The sequence below is a fragment of the Ailuropoda melanoleuca genome, chromosome 6 (assembly GCF_002007445.2).
Source record: "Ailuropoda melanoleuca isolate Jingjing chromosome 6, ASM200744v2, whole genome shotgun sequence".
In the NCBI taxonomy this organism is placed as follows: Eukaryota; Metazoa; Chordata; class Mammalia; order Carnivora; family Ursidae; genus Ailuropoda; species Ailuropoda melanoleuca.
This window is the reverse complement of record NC_048223.1, coordinates 122315297-122335858: the sequence shown is the minus strand read 5'-3', so window position 1 is coordinate 122335858 and position 20562 is coordinate 122315297. Positions and strand designations below refer to the sequence as shown.

Sequence of the window (20562 nt, the reverse complement as noted above, 5' to 3'; positions counted from 1 at the left end):
GGAGCTCCAGCCCGCCAGCCTGCCCTGCAGATTTTGGACTCACCCAGCCTCTGTTGGTTCTGTTTCTGTGACGAATCCTGACGAATACAGGACACATTTGCATGATAACACACCAGAATATTTTTAGTTCCTAAAAGAAATATATCCTCTCTTTCCTGAAATCTTTTTTTTTTTAAAGACTTTATTTATTTATTTGACAGAGAGAGAGAGACAGCGAGAGAGGGAACACAAGCAGGGGGAGTGGGAGAGAGAGAAGCAGGCTCCCTGCTGAGCAGGGAGCCTGATGCGGGGCTCGATCCCATGACCCTGGGATCATGACCTGAGCTGAAGGCAGACGCTTAATGACTGAGCCACCCAGGTGCCCCGAAATCTCTTTTGTTTGCCTATTTTAATAGAGACATACCCATGAAGAAATACTATGAGAAAAACAACCAACAGTACAAGATAAATGACAGCGGACTCTGAGCTTGGTGAGGGGACTGCAGATGTGGTGGGGTCTGTGGTCAGCTGGAATTAACGGAGGCAGTAGCCTCAGCTAAGCTTCTGTGTGTGGTGGAACATTGGGCCCTGAACTATCAAATCTTCTGATTTTTACAAAAACTCCAGAAATCTGTATATTTTATATAAAATCTCCCAGTTTTTAAACATGGGCCCCCCCAACAAAATTTAAGATCTTGTTTGGGCCAAACATCTGCTCTCGAATGTAGTCTGGAGGTGACAGGATTCATTAGCCAGAGACCCCAGCTTATTCACCTTCTTAGGCCTCGATAAGCCCACCTCCAAAACAGCAAAGCTGCTGCCTACAGCTCACAGGGTTGTGCTGGGAATTCAACAAAACGGAGTACATAAAGTACTCAGCAAAGGCAGGTGGCCAAACAAAAGTCAAGGGTGGCCCCCCCTTGACTACTCCAATAGCCGGCCCCGTCCGGCGGGCACAGGGCGGGAGTTCCCAGTCAGCAGAAGCACCCACGCTAGGAAGGCCTTCCCCAGAGATGGCCCCCAAATCCCTGCCGGGCACAAAAAGCTGGGGCAGGGCTCCAGAGTGTCCCTGTCACTTTAAGAACCCGGGACTCAAATCCTAGCGCCGGTTCTGGTGATGACAGAGTAGGTCTGCTCAGCTTTCTGGAAAGCGACTTGGCAAGGTGCATCGAGAGCCTCGGATATGCACATCGTCCTGAATGCACAAGGGTGCTTACCGCGGCCTTACTTTGGTACAAGATCAGAAACAAACTCATGTCCCTCAGCAGACTTCAGTTTAAGAAACTACAGGATAGGGGCGCCTGGGTGGCTCAGTCGTTAAGCGTCTGCCTTTGGCTCAGGGTGTGATCCCGGAGTTCTGGGATCGAGCCCCATGTCAGGCTCTTCCACTGGGAGCCTGCTTCTTCCTCTCCCACTCCCCCTGCTTGTGTTCCCTCTCTCACTGGCTGTCTCACTCTCTGTCAAATAAATAAATAAAATCTTAAAAAAAAAAAAAAAAAACTACCGGATAGCCTGTAAAAAAGATGACAAGAAAACCGTGCCCCAGAGACATTTATTTCTTGAGTGGAAAATTGTTCACAAAGTATTATCTGGTGAACAACAAAAACCGGGTGACAAAACCAGGTCAGGTTTGATACTGAGGCTCCAAGTACGTCCCTTTGTAAGGATTTCTTCACACCAGAAACCACTTGGAAGGAAAGACACGAACATGTTGACTGCTATTTTCCTGCGCAGTGGAATGGAAATACCTTCTGTTTTCTTCCTTTTGCTCATCTGTATTCTCTAATTTCCCTTCCATGAACATGTGCTGTCTTGGTGGTAAAAGTTGAGAAAAATAACCAACATGGTTGGTTTGGGTGTTTTTTTTTAAAGAAAGAGACAGTGAAGACTGTGCTAAGGGCTCAGACAAAAATGCTGGTAACAAAATCAGGACTTTACAGAGACAGTGCTCTGAGGCCAGAGATGTGGAGCCCAGCCCAGAGCATTTCTCCAGGCCCTCGAGCATTCTCTTCACTACTTAGGTGTTCCCTGGAGACGATCTTTCAGGGCCTTGTGCATACCCTGTGCAAACACACCTAACCTTGGGACAGTGAGCACCTGCGCTGAGACCTCGATGGGGCTCCAGCCTCTCCCAGCCTCTCCTAGCCCAGCACCCACACCGAAGCCTGACCAGCTNACTGAAGCCTGACCAGCCGGCTCCTCCGAAGTCAGGGGATTATCATTTCCTCACAAATTATTAAAAGAAAGGAAGGAAGAAATGTGGGAAAAAAGCAGGGAGGGAAAAAGAAGGCCTGTGCCCACCCCACTCCCACTTCTCTGCACTGTATACTGATTCTGTAAGCCAGAGACCTACAGAACATTGTCCAAAGCAGCAGGAAACACTCTTCCAGAAGCTGACTTACCCTTTTCCCAGAGAGATGAGCACAGGCTTTTCCAGCTCCATGAGTACCTGGAAGGCTTTATTCATGTTCTGGTAAGAAAAGTCTTCTCCGGCATCTGCAATGACCACACAGTTGGGGTTGGTTGTGTCGATCTGACCAAATTCTGAACGGACTCCTGGAAAAAGAAAGAGGGATAGAGCTCTGGGGACACATGGTCTACCCCCATCTCCTACCAGGGACACCTTCTGTCTGCCACGTGGGCCCTGCCCCTATCTCAGACTTGCTTCCAGATCTTCCCAGCTGAATGGGAGGCGGGCATGGAAAGGATCTTACTCCCATTTTACGGATGAAGGAATTCCACTCCCCACAGTTAGGTCTGTCAGGAGAAAGATGGGCCCGCCCCTGGCGCTCCCACCCCAACACTGGCATTACCCTAGGGGCTACTCAGTTCAATCCCCCAGGCAGGAACCCACAGCTCTGCAAATGAGAAGGGACATCTGCCTGGAAGACACAGATTCCCGGATGTAGAGGTGAAATGAAGCTGCTGGCAACCTTTATAAGGTTGGTACCGCTGGACCCAAACTGTAAAGACCATTGAACATTCCTGCCCAACCCCATGGAAGACAGAAGAACTGGGACATACACACATGCTGAAAAGAAGGAGCAGCGGCTCTTCCCCGCTGGCCCTGCTCACCAATCCCCTTAGCAAAGCCTCTTCTTCCTTTGCCTTCTCTGCCCTCCCCTATTTTATTTTATTTTTAAGATTTTATTTATTTTGTCAGAGAGAGAGAGAGAACAAGCAGGGGGAGTGTCAGACAGAGGGAGAAGCAGGCTTCCTGCTGAGCAAGGAGCCCAATGCGGGACTCAATCCCAGGACCCTGGGATCACGACCAGAGCCGGAGGCAGACGCTTCACCGACTGAGCCACCCAGACGTCCCTGCCCTTTCCAATTTTAAAATAAAATCAGGAACGTTGCAAGGATAAACTGAAGGCCTTATGCCTTCAGTTCCTAGGACAAAGCATATTCTCACCTATCTTGGTATTCGATGTTGACCGTGCTGGATTAAAAAATGGAAGTAACTGCATGACATCACTTCCTACCTTCCAGAACGGCAGGAATTAAAAAGACGGACCCTGCCAAGTGCTGCTGGTGGGGAAGCAGAGCGGCTGCTAGAACTGGCTGGCACGAGAAAGGATACAGCCCTCTGGGGAAAGGCTAGCGGTTTCTGATAAAACTGAACAGCCACCCTCTGACCCAGCAATTCCACTCCTACGTATTTACCCACAAGAACTACATAGAAACATTCATAGCAGATTTCCTCCCTAATAGCCTAAAGTCAGAAAGAGCCAGGTGTCCGTCAACAGGGTAAAGGACAAAGCGTGGTATGTTTACTTAGGAACAACACTCTGCAACAAAACAGAAAAAACCCTACTGCCCCCTGCCACTATATGGATATGTCTTAGCGACAGCATGCTGGGGCTACTCGGACTCTGCAGATTCCAAAGAAAGGGGGTCCTCGGGGCGCCTGGAGGGCTCAGTTGGTGAAGCGTCTGCCTTGGGTTCAGGTCATGAGCTCAGGGTCCTGGGATGGAGCCCTGGGTCCAGCTCTGTGTTCAGTGGGGAGTCCACTTCTCCCTCTCCCTCTGCCCCTCCCCCTGCTCATGTGCGCTCTCTCTCAAATAAATAAATAAAATCTTAAAAAAAAAAAAAGCGTTTTTGTCTGCATGAGGACCTGGGGGGCCGGAGACTGAGTAGACAGGGTCAGTCCACAGGCACTGTGTGCCCACCTGACTCTTACTCAAAACCCTAGACACAAGGCTCCAGTGAGCTTCTCTGGGGGACGACACATTGCAGGTACCATCACAAATCTCGGCTGGGGGAATTAAGTGCATCTCAGGGCAACTCCATGGGTGAGGGCCGCTGGAAGGTCGCGCCTGGATTGTCCCAGAGTTCACCCACGCCTCTCCTCCCTTTGCTGAGTTGAATCTGTGCTCTTTCACTACGATAAACTATAACTGAGTCTGACAGCTTTTCTGGGCCCTGCGAGTCCTTCCAGCAAATCGTCAAGCCTGAGGGTGGTCTGGAGAGACCCCTGACACAATTAGATGCTGCATGATTCTATTTCTACAAAAATTAAATGAGGCAAACTTATTCATGATGAAACAAATCAAAACAGTGGATGCCTCCAAGGGGGTCGGGGATGGGGACTGAACAGGCAGCACGTGCAGGAACTTTCAGGTTGCCGGTAAAGTTCTAGATTGGGATCATGATAGGGGTTCGGGATACACAGATGTGTGCATCTGTCAAAACTCAGCAGAAGTACACCTGGGATGTTTGCATTTCACTGTATGTAAATGTTACATCAAAAGAAAAAAATGTAAACAGATACTGAACTCTAGCTAATGATGTGCTGAAATGTTTTGGGGATGTGTACCAATGTCTGCTATTTACCTTATGACACATCAAAAAGGTAAGATAAAGGGACACCTGGCTGGTGTAGTTGGTCAAGTATCTGACTCTTGATCTCAGGGTCCAGGGATCAAGCCCCGCATCAGGCTCCGTGCTGAGTCTGCTTAGAGTCCCTCTCTCCCTCTCCTCCACCCACCACCACACAAGCACTCTCTCTCAAATAAATAAATCTTATAAAGATTTCTTATAAAGAAAAACAGATAAGATGAAAAGATGGACAGGGGATGGGAAGACATAATAATGAAGAAATATAGTAAAGTGTCCCTGGTAAAATAAAGGCGATGAACATACAAATATTCCAAGTAGAATTACTTCAGCTTTGCTGTGTGTTTGAAAATGTCGTAATAAAATATTGGGGGGAGTAGAATTCATCAACAATAAAACTTGGGAAAAGATTCCAAGTCTGAAAACAGGCATATTTACAGAAAAAAGAGGCAGGAGTGCAGCCGAGCAGGGCATCTGGCTTCCCCTCCAGGCTGCTCCAGCTCTAATATTGATTAATGCCCCCTTCAAGGCAAACACTGAATTCCCCTCCCCTTACCAGCTCATTCCACCCCCATTCCTCCCTTTGCCCCAGGGGTGGGGATTTTCTTTCTTAAGTTTTTCTCTTTCTTTGAGGACCTGTTCTAAAGACACTGGCAGAAATCCCAGATCACAGAGGAAGGATTTTGAGAGAGAGGATTTCTAAAGGCTGGGCATATTGCCCTCAACTGGCACTGGAGCTGTGGATTTGACACTCGGGCCTTTCAGGGAGGCAGAAAAGTATGCTTGCTTCTGCCAGTGGTTTGTAAATAAAAATACCAAGTGCAGGGGAAGAAAGAGGGCTCAGTTCAACGACAGGGAAGTGTCCTGAATTCTGAAACACTGCTTATGTTTCTTTTTAAATATTCAGAAAGCACCAGATAATACTGCTCCTTCCACCTCTTTACAGAAAAACTCCCCACGGAGGGTCAAAAAGGCTCTTTCTTTGCATTCAAACGAAGATCAGGACATAACCTTGTGCCATTTGCCAGAGAGCAGGGCTGGTTTTCACAAATAGAGTTCAAGTTCAAGGTTGGGGGAAGGGGGCAGGGGAAGTTGGGGGGGCAATGGGGATGGCAGACAGAAACCTACAGAGGTCAATCTAGGCCCTCATGCTCCTTCCCTTCCCCGCCCCCTGCCCCACAAACCCCGGAAGCTAGAATTTTGCCCCTGTGACAATTCCCTGCCCCCTTCATTCATTCTAGATCAAAGAAATCAGGCTCAGGGGTTTCCTCTGCAAAAACCGTTTTATCTGGAATCTGTGTCTAAGGATCCTCTGGTACTCCACCAGGAATGGAAGGGGCCTGGTCCCCAGCAGGGAGCCCACGAGGTTTCCGCCCCACAGACAGGCCCATGAGCACCAGCGGCAGGAGCCAAGGGCTCGTGTCCTCCCCAGTTCTGGCCCAGGTGAGAGGGACGTCCCCCCTCAGCCCCCACTTGGAAAGGAGGCACCTTCGCCCCCACCGAGCCCAGGGCCCAGCAGGCTTACCATCACAGACAAGCAGGTGTGGCCGCAAGCTTCTCTCCTTCAAGATCAGGGAGGCAGCTGGGGCCGGGGCGGTCACCTCGCCCTCGGAGATGTCGAAGCCCTGCCTCCGGAGCAGCCCCACCAGCTCTCGCCTGGACTTCTGCGACTCGTTGGTGCAGAACCTCACCTTCAGCCGCGACCGCTTTAGTCTGGAAGTGGGAACACGATAGGCAGAGGGTGCTGTCGGCACTCGGAGCTTGGGGCTCTAGGGAGGAAGCTGGAGTCACTTCCCAAGGGCAATCAGGACCACCAGCGTGGGCCAGACCACTGCGGCTCCCCGAGGCCGAGCTCGGCAGACCCCAGGGTCTGGTCGGAGTTGTTGAGCAGGAGCTGACCAATTCCAGGGAACCCCGACCCTAACCCACAACCCTCCTTTCCATCCTCACGGAGCCTGTCGCCGGGACATGCCTCTATCCCCACTCTCTCTGCCTGGGACACCCCCCCCCTTCACCTGAGACGTCCACACCCTTCACCTGGGACACATTTCCTTCACTCCTTCTACCCAGGACACATCTCCACTCCCTCCACCTGCGACACATCTCTGTTCCCTCTCCTGGGACATGTCCCTACTCCCTCTACCTGGAACACACATCCACTCCTTCTCCTTGGGCCACGGTGCCTCTCTACACGTGCCAATTCTCCCACCTCCCGAGACCCACCAGACATCTCCCCGCCACCACTCCATCCCACTCGGCCTGGCTAGAGGTCACCCGTGAATGTCCGCAGCAATTTCTCTACACCCTTCCACCATGATCAGTACTTCTGCCGTGCATGTGAGCTACGTGTGCCTAACTAACTCCGCATCCCTATTTCCCCTAAAGTGCAAAGGCCGAGGGACCAAGCTCAGGTGTGTCTTCTCATTGCTGTCGCTGAAGAAAAGTTTGCCAGACGGTCCTCAGGTACACGGACGATCCTGGGATGGACAGACAGGACCCAGAGAGCCCCTGCAAGCCCAGCGCTAACCTAACAGGACCGTGAGATGCTGTTACAGGCTAGCCGCACCCACATTTCTTCTCTCCTGACCTCCCAGGTCACCTCCTGCATCCCGGCTGTGCTTGGGCAGGTTCTCGAAATAGAAAGCCACGAGGTAGATGCCTAAAGAGGTCCCAAATGCGATAACATCCAACCCTCCCACAAACAGTTACTGAGCACCTACTAAGTGCCTGGCTGGAGGCCAGTGCACAGAACTCTAACCTTGACCACAGACAGGCTCCTGGCTAGAGCCACAGGCCAGGGGGTGGGAGGGAAACTTCACAAAGGAAGAGGGATTTGTGATTGCGAACAGGGAGGGGCTCTGAAGGACCGGAACGGGAGAAGAGACAGATGTCGGCCAGGAGGCGAAGAAACAGCACCCAGCAGAGGGAAGAGAGGACTCAAGCTACACAGGAAAGGGGGCTGCCCGGCTGAGCCCATGAGCAAGGGGTCGAGCATGATGGCCAATGTCCCCGCAGGCCCGGGCCCAAATACACAGCCCTCCCTGGACAAGCCGTGGCCGGTGCAAGACGACAGTCCTACTCAGCATCTGCACAGAGCCGCCGCGTGGGGTCACAGGAAAGACACCAGCCTACACGTCAGGAGACCTGGGAAACCCTCCGAAAATTAACCGAGTGCACTCATCGTCACCCAGCACTGCTTGTAAACAGGTCTCTGACACATCCATGTCAGTCGTCTCCAAACGCGCAGGAGACAGCTTTACTTTTCAGCCATCCTTTCAAGTTTCACATTTTTTATAATATAAATAATACATTTGATCCAGTATTAAGTGCGTAATTTATATCATTTAGTATTTATCAATAACTATACACGTACAAGAAATACACGCTCCAACTCGTGCTCGTGTGCAGACGTAACACACAGAGCCGACCCAGTTACTCAGAACGATGGCCTTGAAATCAACCTCCATTGGGGCAAATAAGTGAGACCCCACTAAAAATGTAACTCTGTCTCAACCCTAGCGGCAACATCCTTTCTATCCTGTTTTGTGAGTGAGGACGTTGAGCCTCAGAAAGGTCAAGTACTTTCTGTTCCTCTTCCTGGATCTGAGACACTAGGGACGTGGGCTAATGCCTACTTGACCCCAACACGGATCCTAGAACTGATCTGGGGTCGGGAAGAGGAAGCACATCCACCGTAGCTCCCCTGCAAAGCCAAAGGCGGGAAATGTCTCATCCCAGGATGGGGTCTCAGAAAAGACTTCCCAGGAGAGCCAGGCCCAACTCGAATATTGCAGAGCAGACAAGAGGGCCAGGGAAGGGTGGGCAGGGCAGAGAGAGGAGCGGGTGCGGTGCAGACCCTGCCCTCCGAGGCCCCGGTCAGGTTCAGGATCATCAAGCAGCCTTGGGTATATGGAAGCTGAGCCAGAAAATAGGCTGGGAAGGAGGGTCACTGAGCGGGTCGGGATGGCTCAGGCAATCTGCTCCATCCTGGGATCGAGGAAGCTCCAAATGCAATGCTCCTTAGCGATAACAGAACTGGGAAAAGGTGGCAGGTCTATCCAATGTCCCCCTCTCCACCCTGTGTGATGCTGCCTTTATCCTACCTCTAACTGTATTTTTCTTTCATTATAACACTAACCAATATCTCCAATCATCCCGACTTCTATCTTTGTTGTCGCTCTCTCAGACCTATGTGCTCCATGAGATCAGCAATGACATCTGGTCCACTCTCCTCAGCATCCCTGCTTCACACGGGGCTGGTATATGGCAGGCTCCCATTTGCTGAATGACTGAGTGATGGAAAATCCAAATGACAGCCAGTGAGAGGGACCCTTCCTTAGAACCACACCGACCAAACCTACTGCCACCCCCCAAGTGCGTCCCGAGCCTGCAGCCCCCTCACTAGCCCCGTCGGAAACAGGCAGGTGTTCCCACGTTAATAGGAGCCTCCTGACCCTCCGAGCACTGGAGCTGACAGGTGCCACTTGAAAAGAAATCTGCAGATCGACCAANGGCAGGTCTATCCAATGTCCCCCTCTCCACCCTGTGTGATGCTGCCTTTATCCTACCTCTAACTGTATTTTTCTTTCATTATAACACTAACCAATATCTCCAATCATCCGACTTTTTTTTTTTTAAAGATTTTATTTTTTTATTTGATAGAGATAGACAGCCAGCGAGAGAGGGAACACAAGCAGGGGGAGTGGGAGAGGAAGAAGCAGGCTCACAGTGGAGGAGCCCGACGTGGGGCTCGATCCCAGAACGCTGGGATCACGCCCTGAGCCAAAGGCAGATGCCACCCAGGCGCCCCGCCAATCATCCGACTTCTATCTTTGTTGTCGCTCTCTCAGACCTATGTGCTCCATGAGATCAGCAATGACATCTGGTCCACTCTCCTCAGCATCCCTGCTTCACACGGGGCTGGTATACGGCAGGCTCCCATTTGCTGAATGACTGAGTGATGGAAAATCCAAATGACAGCCAGTGAGAGGGACCCTTCCTTAGAACCACACCGACCAAACCTACTGCCACCCCCCAAGTGCGTCCCGAGCCTGCAGCCCCCTCACTAGCCCCGTCGGAAACAGGCAGGTGTTCCCACGTTAATAGGAGCCTCCTGACCCTCCGAGCACTGGAGCTGACAGGTGCCACTTGAAAAGAAATCTGCAGATCGACCAACGACAGAGTGAACACACACCTCGAGGCTAACCATGTCTTCATCAACAGCCCAGGTGGTTCAGCAGTCCTTTCTTAATATTTGTCTTTCCTAATCAGAGGGTTATGAATGATCAATTAGGCTTAGTGGTTAATTGCCCTTCATAAAGACAGCTTTTGTATTTTTAAATTAGGCAGTTAATATATTGTAACTAATAGCATCACCTTGTGCATTNCGACAGAGTGAACACACACCTCGAGGCTAACCATGTCTTCATCAACAGCCCAGGTGGTTCAGTCCTTTCTTAATATTTGTCTTTCCTAATCAAAGGGTTATGAATGATCAATTAGGCTTAGTGGTTAATTGCCCTTCATAAAGACAGCTTTTGTATTTTTAAATTAGGCAGTTAATATATTGTAACTAATAGCATCACCTTGTGCATTATGGACAGATCTTCATTGATTGGTGCCTGGGATGTGCGATTCGCACCCAAGTTAATGGAGCAGTTGAGCAAAGAAGTGCAGGGGTGTCGGGGGACTAATTATTGCTAATGAATTATGATGTGACCTTCTCAGAACAGTGAGCAATCGGAGTGACAGTGAGATGACAGTGTCTCACATCTGTTATTCAGAACGCGACTTCAGATGCCGATGACAAATGAGTAAGTAACACAACTCACTTCGGGACACTTCAGCCACGGGTCTCCTTTGAAACACCCCCCAAAGTTCATAAAATATGTGCTTTAAAATCAAAGTACTAGTTTTAGGATCAAATCAGTCCCTGAAAAAAATCTAGTGCAAAATGTTTGGGAAATCCCCTCTCTGTGGGTCTGTTCATCTGGGCCCCTCCCCACCAATGGAACCCCCTTTCTGACCATTTGGGACAAGTCCCAGGGTCCTCTCTCTGTTTCTCATAATCACTAAAAATAAGAAAAGCGTGGGTTATTAACAGAGTAAAGCATGAATACAACATTACCTTGAACCCTGCCTCGGGCTCAGTATCTGTGATCAGATTTGGTCCAGAACCTGGTGTTTTATTCCCCACATACATCCCTGGGCCGGGTGCCTGGTGCGCAGGCAGCACTGGGTATGAGCCGAGAGACCAGAACCACTGTCTCCATTCTAGAGATGACAAAGCGGAGGCTCTGAGGGGCAGAGACCAATAAAGTCATGCAGCTTGTAAGCAGGAGAGCCCACAGGCCCGACCCCTCGGGCACAGCTACGTGGTGGCGTGTGCAGGCCTGCATGATTCCAGTAAGGGGAGCACCGTGCCCCCCGGCAAGACCCAGCAGCCCAGGTGCGTGCGGGGGACACACGTGAGTGTGCATGGGGGAGAGTGTGAGGTGAGGGGTGGGCACTGAAGGGAAGGCCCTGAATGGCCACTGCTGTGGACGGAGCTGTGTCCCCCCATGTGGAAGCAGATCCCTGTGTTGAAGCCCTTAAGGAGATAACAAGGGCTGAGTGAGGTCATAAGGGTGGGGCTGGGAGAGGATAGGACTAGTGTCCTCAGAAGACACACCAGAGATCTCTTTCTGCTGCACAAAGGAGAGGCCACATGAGGACAGTGGCCCCCTAGAAACCAGGAAGAGAACTTGCACCAGAAACGGACCCGGCTGGCAGCAGATCTGGGCTCCCCAATAAACGTCTGCTGTTGAGCCCCCCAGCATGTGGTTTTCTGCGCTGCAGTCTGAACAGATGAGAGAGCCAAAGAACCAAAGCCTCAGCATCTCCTGGTGGGTCTGCCACCCGAGGTGACAGATTGGGCCTCAGGGGGCCGGGACCACAGGGCTTCAGAAAGTGAGCAAAGCCCCAGCCTGCCATGGCCTCAGGACTTCAGCACATCCCGCCAGCGCCTTCCCAGGAAAGCAAACGTACAGGATTTCAGCATCCGGCTGGGCCCAGCTCCAGGCTAGGCTGTGCTATCCCCACTCCCCCCCGCCGGCCCCAAAACCCAAGAACACCTGGAACAGGTGTCCTCCTGCAGGGCCCTGGCATCCCAGAACGGGGCTCTGGCCAGACGGCCCCTCTGAGACCCCGGCCACCACCTCAGCCTGCTGCCCCCTCCCCAGGAGTCCCACGAGAGCGGGATTTGCCCTCACTTCCTGCGGCCACAGCGGATCTTTGAACTGACCTTTACCTCGTCCCGGCAGGCCAGGACAAAGCTCTGAGTGACAACATCGCCTGTGCAATTATTGTTCATCACATGAACTGGTCCCTTGCAAATCACCTCGGACTTCACACATCTGCTGGCTGTCGGCATCTGCCGGGGGCGCTCACCCGAAAATAATGGAAACCCCTCATTACGGCTCCGTAGCAGGTAGAGCACGAGGGCGATTGCTGGACATCCTGATCGACCTTGGCACAGCTCCACAGCCCACTGTNGCCAGACGGCCCCTCTGAGACCCCGGCCACCACCTCAGCCTGCTGCCCCCTCCCCAGGAGTCCCACGAGAGCGGGATTTGCCCTCACTTCCTGCGGCCACAGCGGATCTTTGAACTGACCTTTACCTCGTCCCGGCAGGCCAGGACAAAGCTCTGAGTGACAACATCGCCTGTGCAATTATTGTTCATCACATGAACTGGTCCCTTGCAAATCACCTCGGACTTCACACATCTGCTGGCTGTCGGCATCTGCCGGGGGGCACTCACCCGAAAATAATGGAAACCCCTCATTACGGCTCCGTAGCAGGTAGAGCACGAGGGCGATTGCTGGACATCCTGACCGACCTTGGCACAGCTCCACAGCCCACTGCCCTCTCTGGCTCACCACAGAGGGGCTGGGAGGGGAGGCCACCCAGAGGGCAAGAAGGCTGCCCCAGACAAGGCCCTCCCAACTGGCCCATCCTCCCTCCTCACTCCATCCCCTGCCCTTGGGAAGCTGTCACCTTCCTGTGACTCAGGGAGGCCTCTAGTCACCCAGAGTCTGCTGCACCCTCCCCTACAGCCCTAGTCATCCTTCAAGGCCTGGTTCATGTTTCCCTTCCTCCAGGAAGCACCCCCTCCCCCGGCCCCATCCCCTGTCTGCCCAGGCAGAGCCCATCTTGGGCTCGGCTTTCATGGCCCTTGGAGCGTGGCATCGCCCTTCTGTGGGAAGTCCCAAACTAATCCAAATTCCAGATCTGATGGGCCCACCTGGTAAAGGAACCACATTGTTCCCGTACCCAGAGGACCTCAGGCAGAAACCCCCTGCTCAGAGCTAATCCTGCCCGGGGGGCTATACTGCTTCACCACTGCTCCAGCGTCTGTCTCTAATCCTTCTGGTGTAAGGTTTCTAGAGGATTCCAGAGGGGAAAGCACAATGGAGCCGAGGCGTCCAGATAGGTAAACAGGAGGCTGAGCCTACGCACAAGGTACTGAAGTGAGTTGCTCCTTTATGCAGGCTATGGAACAGATGGACAGATGTGCCCGAAAGATGCTCTACTGCCAAGCAGCAGGCCACGTGGCCACGTGGTGACAAGGAGGCACTTTAAGAGTCCGATGACTGTGGACGGGGTCCCAGCTCTGCCACCTAATGGTTGTGGGACCTTCAGGGAGCTCTCCCTTCTCTCTGTGACTCAGTCTCCTCATCTGTAAAATGGGGATGATCAGAGCAGCTGCCCCCCCTTGTGAGGCTCCAGGAGGAGCTGCAATGTGCTTGCACGGGCCTGGCACGCGGTGAGAGCTCACGGTGTGCTGGCTGAGAACAGCGGCCCGCGGCAGGGGGCAGGTTGCTCCCTCCAGTATTCATTCCTCCTCCACCTGCCCTAACTTGCCCGAGTACGCAAGGGCACTCGCCCACCTGGTCCCAGCCACCCTGCTACCAAGCAGCAGAAGGCAGGATCTCCCCCTCCCCTGCTCCCACCACCCACATCCACCTGAGGCCTCTGAGGAGCACAGGCCAGGTCCCACTGAGGGAGGGTCTGGAGGGTCTGGGCTGACCTGACCGCTAATTCCCTCACACCCCACCCAGAAGGAGAGACCTCTCCAGGACCTTGGAGGGAGGAGGCCTGGAGCTGAGTGGGTTCCTGGGCGGGAAGGTGAGGTCCCAGGTTGGCAGGTTAAACTTGAAGTGAAAATGAGATTAGCGCCCAGAGGGGATGGGTGACTTCTCCGCATCAAGAAAAAGCTGGGTGTGCTTTTCTCTGATTCTCTCCTCCGGGCTGGTCCTTGAGGAGCTGCCTGAGGCCCCCAGGCCGCCCTGGGCTGGAGTTCTGGTCTCCCGCTGGGCCAGGGCCACCTCTACTCAGGGGCCAGGGACCCTCGCCCAAGTGACAAGTGACAGGAGGAGTGACAACACACTAGGAGGAGAGGGGAATTGAGAGGTGGGGAGGGGCAGTCCCCCCATTCCTGCCTCAGCCAGCTGTGCCCCTGGGACCACAACTTAAGACGTACCCTGGTGGAATGGGGGGTCCGTATTACTACTACAAGGGGAACAGCAGCAGATAAATAAAGCTATGACTCAGTTTCCTTAGAGACAGAAAGGTCATTCACAACACCTCAGGGGGCTGTCGCGATCCGGAACGCAGGCGACAGCATCTGGTCAAGGCCCTCAGCGAACATCAGTCTCAGCTAACCTAATGGCACCCAGACACGATCCCAGAGGGGATCTTTAGCAGGGCTCTGCGGCTGTGCCAGCCGCTATCTCTCTTGGAAAGCCACAGAGATTGAAAACACACATTTGGAAGAAGTGAATCCTGCAAAGTACTTATTTGCTCTAAGAACCCAATTTTTTTTTTTAAGATTTTATTTATTTATTCAACAGAGACAGAGACAGCCAGCGAGAGAGGGAACACAAGCAGGGGGAGTGGGAGAGGAAGAAGCAGGCTCATAGCAGAGGAGCCTGATGTGGGGCTCGAACCCGTAACGCCAGGATCACGCCCTGAGCCGAAGGCAGACGCTTAACCGCTGTGCCACCCAGGCGCCCCATGAACCCAATTTTTTTAAAATACAAGGTCAAACAGGGGCCCATGAGTGGAGCAGGAACAGTTTTGCAGCCATTCCTGGATTTCCTGCACTTTCTATACAGGAAAACACAGTCATTCGCACATACCAAGAGATGCCCATATTGACTCAGGGAGGGACCCAGCCCAGGTCCCCATGGGCCCCAACGACAGGCATCCGCTGGGGTCAGGGAGCTGCCTTGTAGCTGGAGGACAGCAGAAGGGCTTTTGCCCCATGAGTATAGGGTCTGGCTTCCCAGCTGAGGTCCTACACTGAATGCCAAGCATCCAAAGACCAGACTCTTGGGGTCCCACAATCCCAGCCATGAAATTGGGTAACAGCAGTGCCTGGTCTTCTGCTCTCCAGGACTGGGCATGCCATGAGCCGTCCCACAGGCTGGTGTCACCATCAGCCCAGGAACGCCAAGGGACACCTATAACAGCTTCTGCCAGGAGCTTGGGCTTGGCCTGCCGCACCTCCCCCTTCCTTCCACTGATCCACCAGAGCTCTGCCTAGGCTGACAGCCAGCTGCTCCCTTGCCCTAGGGTCCCTCCCATTCTCCATCTGACATGCTGTGAGCAGTGATGCACATCACTATGTCATCAGAGTCCAGGCAAGAAACAGAGTCCAAAGTCTGGACGGAGAGAAGAGAAAGAACAAGGGACGAGGTAACGCACATGGCCAGGCCCTGGCCGGGCCTCTCAGTCCGGGCCAACTGGCCAGTGACCTCAGGGAACAGCGATGAGGTCACATAGACATTGGGCAGGCTCCAAAGCCAGGGCCCTTAGGAAACACGAGGTACCTCCTCCCCGTGCCTGTGACCACCTTACCTGCCATCCAGCATGTTCTCTCTGAACTGCCTGAGCCTCAGAGCTCACACCAATGGGGCATGCTGAGCCCACAGACAACAATTTACTATTTATGAATAAACAAAACTTGGGGCGCCTGGGTGTCACAGCGGTGACAGCGGGCTATGAAACTGCCCAAGACCACAACCACAGGACAGGTTAAGTGTCTGTGCTCAGCTCAGGTCATGATCTCAGGGTCCTAGGATCCAGCCCCACGCCGGGCTCCCAGCTCATCAGGGAGTCTGTTTCTCCCTCTCCCTCTGCCGCTCCTCCTGCTTGTGCTCTCTCTCTCACTCTCTCTCTCTCTCAAATAAAATCTTTAAAAAAAATGTTTTAATTAAAAAAAATAATAAACACAACTTCAAGTGCAGGGAATCCAGGAACCAGAGGAGAGCTTGGAGAGCATTCCACCAAGGGCTCATACTGCAAAGCGGGAGACGGGTGCAGAGGGATGCGAGGCGCCTTAGGGTATGTGTTGAGAGCTGTGGGTTCTTCGGACTCCTCCCCAACCTCGGAGAGTTAGTCACCAGCCAGTCCTCCCTGAGCGCCATCACAGGCTGGTCCGGGCCAGGAGATGGAGGGGACAGAGGCCAGGCACACCCAGGGCAAGGTGGCAGGTGGCGGCAGCCTGACTCGGAAAGCGACGTGCCCATTGCACCTCCGCCAGCTCTGGCTGTGTGGCTGAGGCTTCTGACCTGACCCTCGCCAACCTCAGTTTGCGCAAACTGAGAGACACCAACAGCAGCTACTTGATCGGGCTGTCACGAAGAAGATACTTTAAAACCCTATCGGAGGGGCGCCTGGGTGGCTCAGTCGGTTGAGTGGTTGCCTTCGGCTCAGGTCCTGCCCCAAGTCGAGCTCCCTGCTCAGTCTGCTTCTCCCTCTGTTCCTCAGCCTGCCCTCGTCCTCTCTCTCACTCTGTCTCAAATAAATTAAAAATCTTTAAATATATATATACATATCTGAAGCGCCTAGCATGCTGCAAATACTTAGTAAATGCCAATGAAGACGTGGGTGGTGACAGTGCCAACTGCACCTCTGGCAAGCCTGGGCTGGGGACGTCTGGGCCCTCGAGGCAGGCAGTCTGACAGCAAGCCACATGCCCAGTGAACCAGGGCCAGGAGTGGCCGGCAGGTGAGGTGTCCAGAGAGCACCGTTAAGAAAAAGGGCAAAATGAAAAAAAAAAAAAAAAAAGAACGAAAGAAAGAGAGCAAAGTTCAACCTAGCCAAGGGAGTCTGGGGCAAAAATCCAGGGCTGCCTGTCCTGATGAACAATCCTGGGGCACCCAGGACAAAGGGAACCCCAATGGTAGCCACCACAGCTCCCCAGGGACTGGCTGCCAGCACTTCCCCCAGCCGCCCAGCGCATGACCCACAGGCTCACAGTGACTTCTCAAGACAACCTGGGAGATGGGTCTCTATCCCCACTTACAGATGAGGACCTGGGGTTCAGAGGGGCTGAGTGCCTCACCCAGGGGCAGCCTAGGGCAGAGGACAGAAGAGAACCCTTTATTATGAACTGGCCTCATGAAAATGTATACAAATGTGAAAAATACAATCTGGGCAGAGCTGAGAGATTTGGGTTGAATCAGCACCAAGTTCAATAACTGAAAGACTCTTCTTAATTGCCAAAGAACCACATCTTCCCCATTATCTGATCGTTCAAGCCACAAAATGCTCCTTTAGCTCCCAGACGTGGCACAAGTAAAATGGTGGCTTAAGAGAAAAGATCCCACTTAACCTACCCCCGGTGATGCAGGTGGGAAACTGAGGCACAAAAAGGCTATGAAACTGCCCAAGACCACAACCACAGGACAGAGCTGGGACTCCAAACCCAGGCCCTCACCTGTAAGAGCTGACACCTGCGTTCTTTCCGGTGACAGGTAGAAAGCAGCTCCAGTCCTGGGGAGGGCACCGGCCCCACTCTCCTTCCTCGTGAGGCATCTTTAAGTTACGCTCTCTGAGTCTCTGGTTCCTTCTCTACGCATGGGCAGCATGCTGTCAGCCCCGTGGTCATGGGGAATTGCCCTGCACACCACTACAGGTAGGGCTTGGGCTGGGTTTGCCAATATGGCCTCTCCGTACATCCTTGGGGTGCTAGGGGTGGGGCGGGGCGGGGGGGGCAGTGGTCACGACTCCTTTTGTGAGCCTCCTGAGTAACCCATGCCACCGTGACCTCTAATCTCAGGGGCTTCCGACCAGAGGCCACATTGTTGGGGTAAACCATTAACTCTGTTCCAGAACCACCAGCCTGGCTGCCCTTGATTTCCATATGGTGACCCTGCCCATCTGTGCTGAGATGAGAACCCGAGAAACAGCTCTTGTCCCATGTGGCCTCATGCACCCATCCAACATCCCTCAGTTTCCCTCCGTGTGGGTCAGGTGCACGATTTGGCTGCTCTGCCTCAGATACGTGTGGACTGTTGGGTCTCCTTTATCTTTTTGGACAAAAATGGCATTTCATACAGATTATCCTAGAACATGTCTTACTGACTATATACAACCTTCGTGTGACATAAACTAATGTCAACATCAAGCAGCTGCGGAATACTCTATGGCCTGGACGAACTGTAACTTAGGCCCTCCTCTTCTCCTGACAGACACGCAGCTTGTTTCCCAGCCACACACATGAAGCTATAAACATATAAACTGCAGGGCTGTCGGGAGCCTTGGTGGCGCAGTCAGTTGAGCGTCTGACTTCGGCTCAGGTCATGATCTCAGAATTGTGGGATCGAGCCCCATGTCGGGCTCCCTGCTCAGTGGGGAGTCTGCTTCTCCCTCTCCTTCCTCTGCTCCTCCCCTGCTCGTCCTCTCTCTCATATAAATAAATAAAATCTTTAAAAAATAAAACAGGGGGATGCCTGGTTGGCTCAGTCGGTGAAGCATCTGCTGGGTCATGATCCCAGGGTCCTGGGATCAAGTCCTGCACTGGGCTCCTCACTCACTGGGGAGCCTGCTTCTCCCCCTGCCCCTCCCCCTGCTTGTGTGCACGTGCACTCACTCTCTAACTAATGAATAAATAAAATATTTTTAAAAAAATAATAAAAATAAAAAAAATAAACTGTTGGGCTGTCCACTGGCCCTGACTTCAATATTGTCATTCATCAAAACACTTTGTTTTCACTGCTGGCTTTGTCATCAATTATAGATTTGAACAGAGAAAATATACATTTGTCAAACATTGTTCTTTTATTTTTTTTTAATGGGGGGGTTCCTACTGTGGATTCATTTGGGGGACAAATGCTCTGAGGCTACAGAAGATTGGAAAGCCTGGGCTCGGGATCTGCAGGGACTCAGCCTCCAGTGACCTGTGAGCACCAGGATGGAGGAGGCAGGAGTGTGGGGCAGGGGGTGAGGAGGGTGTGACGTCAGGAAAGGGAGGCACTGGGCCTTCAAGTCCTCTGTCCTTTGGGGGGGGGGGAATCGAGAGGAAGCGGTGTGGGAGGAACCACAGTGTTACCCCAGGGGAATGCGTGGGCCAGGGCTGGTGACAAAGGACTTGGACTCTTTATTCTGGACCTTCGTGCCCTGGTTGGGAATGTTTAGAGGAGGGAACCATCCATGAAATGGTAGCAGGCACACATCAAAACACCTTGTACCAGGTCCGCGCTGAGTGAGGAGAGCCTAAACTAAACAAGCCCAACCAAGCAGCCGCCCCCTCCAATATCCCCGGGGGCCTCCCCTGGCAGGTGTCAGGAGGATGGATGCGGCAGCACAGGTGAGGCTCCCAGCTGTCCCTCAGCAGCTCTTAGTACTGCCACTCCTAGACCCAGATGCTGCCAGGGTGGCCCAGGATTAAGGAGGGGAGGGGAGGGGAGGGGAGGGGAGGAGGAGTCGGTCATACGGTCTGCAGGCTGGCGACTTCCGACAAGGTGCCCCTGGCCCCACCCTTAGCTGCTCCAAAACCTGCTGGGAGGGGCTTCAGTGTCAACAGGGTCCCAGGGCTTCCGGTGCACCCTGGGGCTTGAGAGGCCCCACCTGGAAGGACGGGTTGTGGGTCTGGCGGTCCTGGGTGGGAATTGCTTTATGAAGCGGCCCTGGGCCGAGGCCTGCTTCCTTCCGCCGGCCACAAAAAGGCTGGGCCGGCAGGGCCCAGCAGATGTGCTTTAGTGGCCTGAGACAGGATGCAGTAAATGCCCACCTGCCTTTCACATGCAGATTCCTCCAGGGCTCTCCTTTGTGCCGGCCAGCCCCTGGGCCAGCCCCTGCAGCCCCTGCTGTGCCTGGCCCTGCCTCTGAATGGCTCCCCTCGGAGAGCCCAAATGCCCAAGAATGGGCTCCAATAAAGGGAATGTTGGGGGCACCCCGGGCTGGTTACAGATGTCCATTACCACGCCCGCCCACAAATCCTAGAGCAGTGAGAGAGGTTGCAGCACCATCCCCAGCAGCTCCAGAAAGGAGCCGGCATGGCCTCTGAACCCTGGGCCTTCGGTTCCATCCGGGACCCTCCTGGCCCTAATGACCTCAGCAGATCCCAGCGCACACCGCAGGACCTGCGAGGCTATGTTCCCCCACCCCAGCTCCCTGCCGGCTGGGTCTCCCCGCATCGGACGTGGGCCTTTCCAGGTGCTGTTTACACGGATTCTGCCAACTGGACCCTCGGCTTCACGAGGGCTGGGACTTCCCTCTGCCTTGTTCACTGCCGAGGGTCCTGGCAGTTTAGAAGGGCTCAGTAAACACTTGTTGGGTGGGAGTGAATGAAGGAGCAAACCGAAAGGCAGCGTGGTGCTGTGAGGGACACAGAGGCCTTGGAGTAACAGGAGCCCAAGGGCTAACCCGGCCCAGCCACCTTTCCACTTCTGCCAGTTCCTGAATCTCTGCGCCTCCGT

General features: G+C 53.3%; 1 protein-coding gene across 3 annotated transcripts in view; it reads right to left on the bottom strand.

Moving 5' to 3' along the window:
- The window catches only part of LHPP (phospholysine phosphohistidine inorganic pyrophosphate phosphatase), a 137919-nt gene that overhangs the window by 112225 nt on the left and 5132 nt on the right, over positions 1-20562 (bottom strand). For 2 of the 3 annotated variants that reach the window (XM_002927182.4, XM_034663402.1), the window contains exons 2-3: positions 6341-6528; positions 2382-2535 (exon numbers count right to left, since the gene is read on the bottom strand). In XM_002927182.4, the coding sequence (XP_002927228.2) occupies positions 2382-2535; positions 6341-6528 (342 nt within the window). The remainder of the gene's footprint in view (positions 1-2381; positions 2536-6340; positions 6529-20562) is intronic. The other variant, XM_034663401.1, reaches the window with a different exon arrangement.